Genomic DNA, 1,829 nt, shown 5'->3' with positions numbered 1-1,829 from the left:
CCCCCGCGCCCCCAGCCACAACGCAGCAACGGGCCCCGAGACCACCACCTTCTTTGTTGCTGCTCCTTCTGAGAAGCTGGAAGCGCTTTTAAATCTCTTTTTGGACCATCTTTTGAATCCTCTTTTGCAAAAAGAACAAGTCGAAGCAGAAGTAATTCAAAAACGAATATTTTTACATCTTTAAATTCCAAAATTCGCAAAAATCCGTTTGCTGCTGCTGCGCCGCGGTGTCTGTACACCCCATGGGGTGTATGCGCAGCTGCGCCACTGCACGCCACCAGCTGCGGAATTTGCGAATTTAAATGCAATTTTGCATCCAATTTTTAATTTGAATTCAAATATTTATTTAAATATCAATATAAATGCAAATTGGAACGAGAATTTGGGCTTTTTTCTTGTTTCTGCATGCAAATCCCATTTCTTGAATGGCCGAGTTTGGAATTTTCGCGAAATTACCCCTGGGGCGAATTCTTTAGTCTTTTGAAGTTTCTTTTCCTTTAAAAATGAAATGCTTTATTTTGAAATCCTTTTTGAGAATTTATTGGTTTAAATTGGTTCAAATGGGTCTTTTAAATTCAAAAATGTGCTGCTGCTGCTGCTGTTTTTGCTTCGCAGCTCATGGCCATTCAAGCAGAACATGAAAAAAATAAATCGGACTTCCAAAGAGTCGCGCTGCTGCTCGCCATGCAGCACCTCCCGGACTTTGGGACTTGTGGGGCGCCACAAACGCATGCGGAAACGCATGCAAACGCGCATGCAAAAACGCATGCAAAAGCGCATGCAAAAACGCATGCAGGGGCCCCAGAAGCCGATTCGCCCCAGGGGGCCCCCACCGAAGAGGAGGCCTCCCAGGACGAGGGGGGCCCCCAGGAGGGGGCCCCCCAAGAGGGGGGGCCCCCAGGGGCCCCCGTGTCGGGGAAGTTTGGAACTGGAAGTTTGGAGAGTTTGTGCAGAAGACCAAATGAAGAAGGAATTGATGTAATTGGGACTTTGAAAAGATTTCATGAAAAGTGTTACAGACTGGAGAACATGGCAGTGGCCATCAGGTGAAGCTGGGCTAGGGTTTAGGGTTTTAGGGTTTGGGCTAGGGTTTGGGGGTCGAGGGTTTGCGCTAGGGTTTGGGGGTCGAGGGTTTGCGCTAGGGTTTGGACTAGGGTTTGGGGTTCTAGGGTTTGGGCTAGGGTTTGGTTGGCTTTAGCAGGATTTCCTAGGGTTCACAAGGGGTTTACGAGGGTTTTGCGTTTATCAGGGTTTAGGGTTTAGGGTTTGTTAGGGTGTAGGGTTTTGAGTCTACGGTTTAGGGAACCTTCAGTTTAGGGCATGGGGAGTGTCTACATTGTGTAGGGTTAGGGTTTAGGGTTTAGGGTTTAGGGTTTAGGGTTTAAGGTTTAGCTTTTAGGGTTTAGGGTTTAGGGGTTCGGGTTTAGGGTTTAATTTTTAGGGTTTAGGGTTTAGGGTTTAGGGGTTCGGGTTTAGGGTTTAGGGTTTAGGGTTTAGGGTTTGGGGTTTGTGCTTGCAGAATGGGCCGAGGGAAAAACGGAGAGCCGCTGCAGCTGCGGGACGTAATTAAGATTGTCTCTGATGCCTTTGAGAGGGCAACAGCAGCAGCAGCAGCACCAGCAGCAGCAGCAGCAGAAGAAGCAGCACGAGCAGCAGCAGCAGCAACAGAAGCAGCAACAGAAGCAGCTGCAGAGGCAAGCAAAAACAGCAGCAGCGGCGCGAGTCTGCTGCAGCAGCAGAGCAAGCCAGCAGCAGCAGCAACCAGTGGTCAAGCTGCTGCAGCAAAAGCAGCTGCTGCTGCTCTTGCTGCAGGCGGTGCTGCTGCTGCT

At 49.4% G+C, this 1,829-nt stretch overlaps 1 protein-coding gene across 1 annotated transcript; it reads left to right on the top strand.

Moving 5' to 3' along the window:
* Positions 1-615: 615 nt before the first annotated feature.
* ETH_00040630 (peptidase M16 domain containing protein, putative) lies at positions 616-1,826 on the top strand (the record flags this gene model as incomplete). Its single annotated transcript, XM_013379703.1, has 2 exons — positions 616-1,046; positions 1,520-1,826. Coding segments are annotated over 2 exons (738 nt in total), but the record flags the coding sequence as incomplete, so codon positions are not given.
* Positions 1,827-1,829: the final 3 nt, after the last annotated feature.

Source organism: Eimeria tenella, genomic scaffold, assembly GCF_000499545.2.
Source record: "Eimeria tenella Houghton genomic scaffold, Eth_scaff3828, whole genome shotgun sequence".
In the NCBI taxonomy this organism is placed as follows: Eukaryota; Apicomplexa; class Conoidasida; order Eucoccidiorida; family Eimeriidae; genus Eimeria; species Eimeria tenella.
The sequence above is the reverse complement of the archived record's forward strand: the minus strand, read 5'-3'. Positions and strand labels throughout refer to the sequence as shown.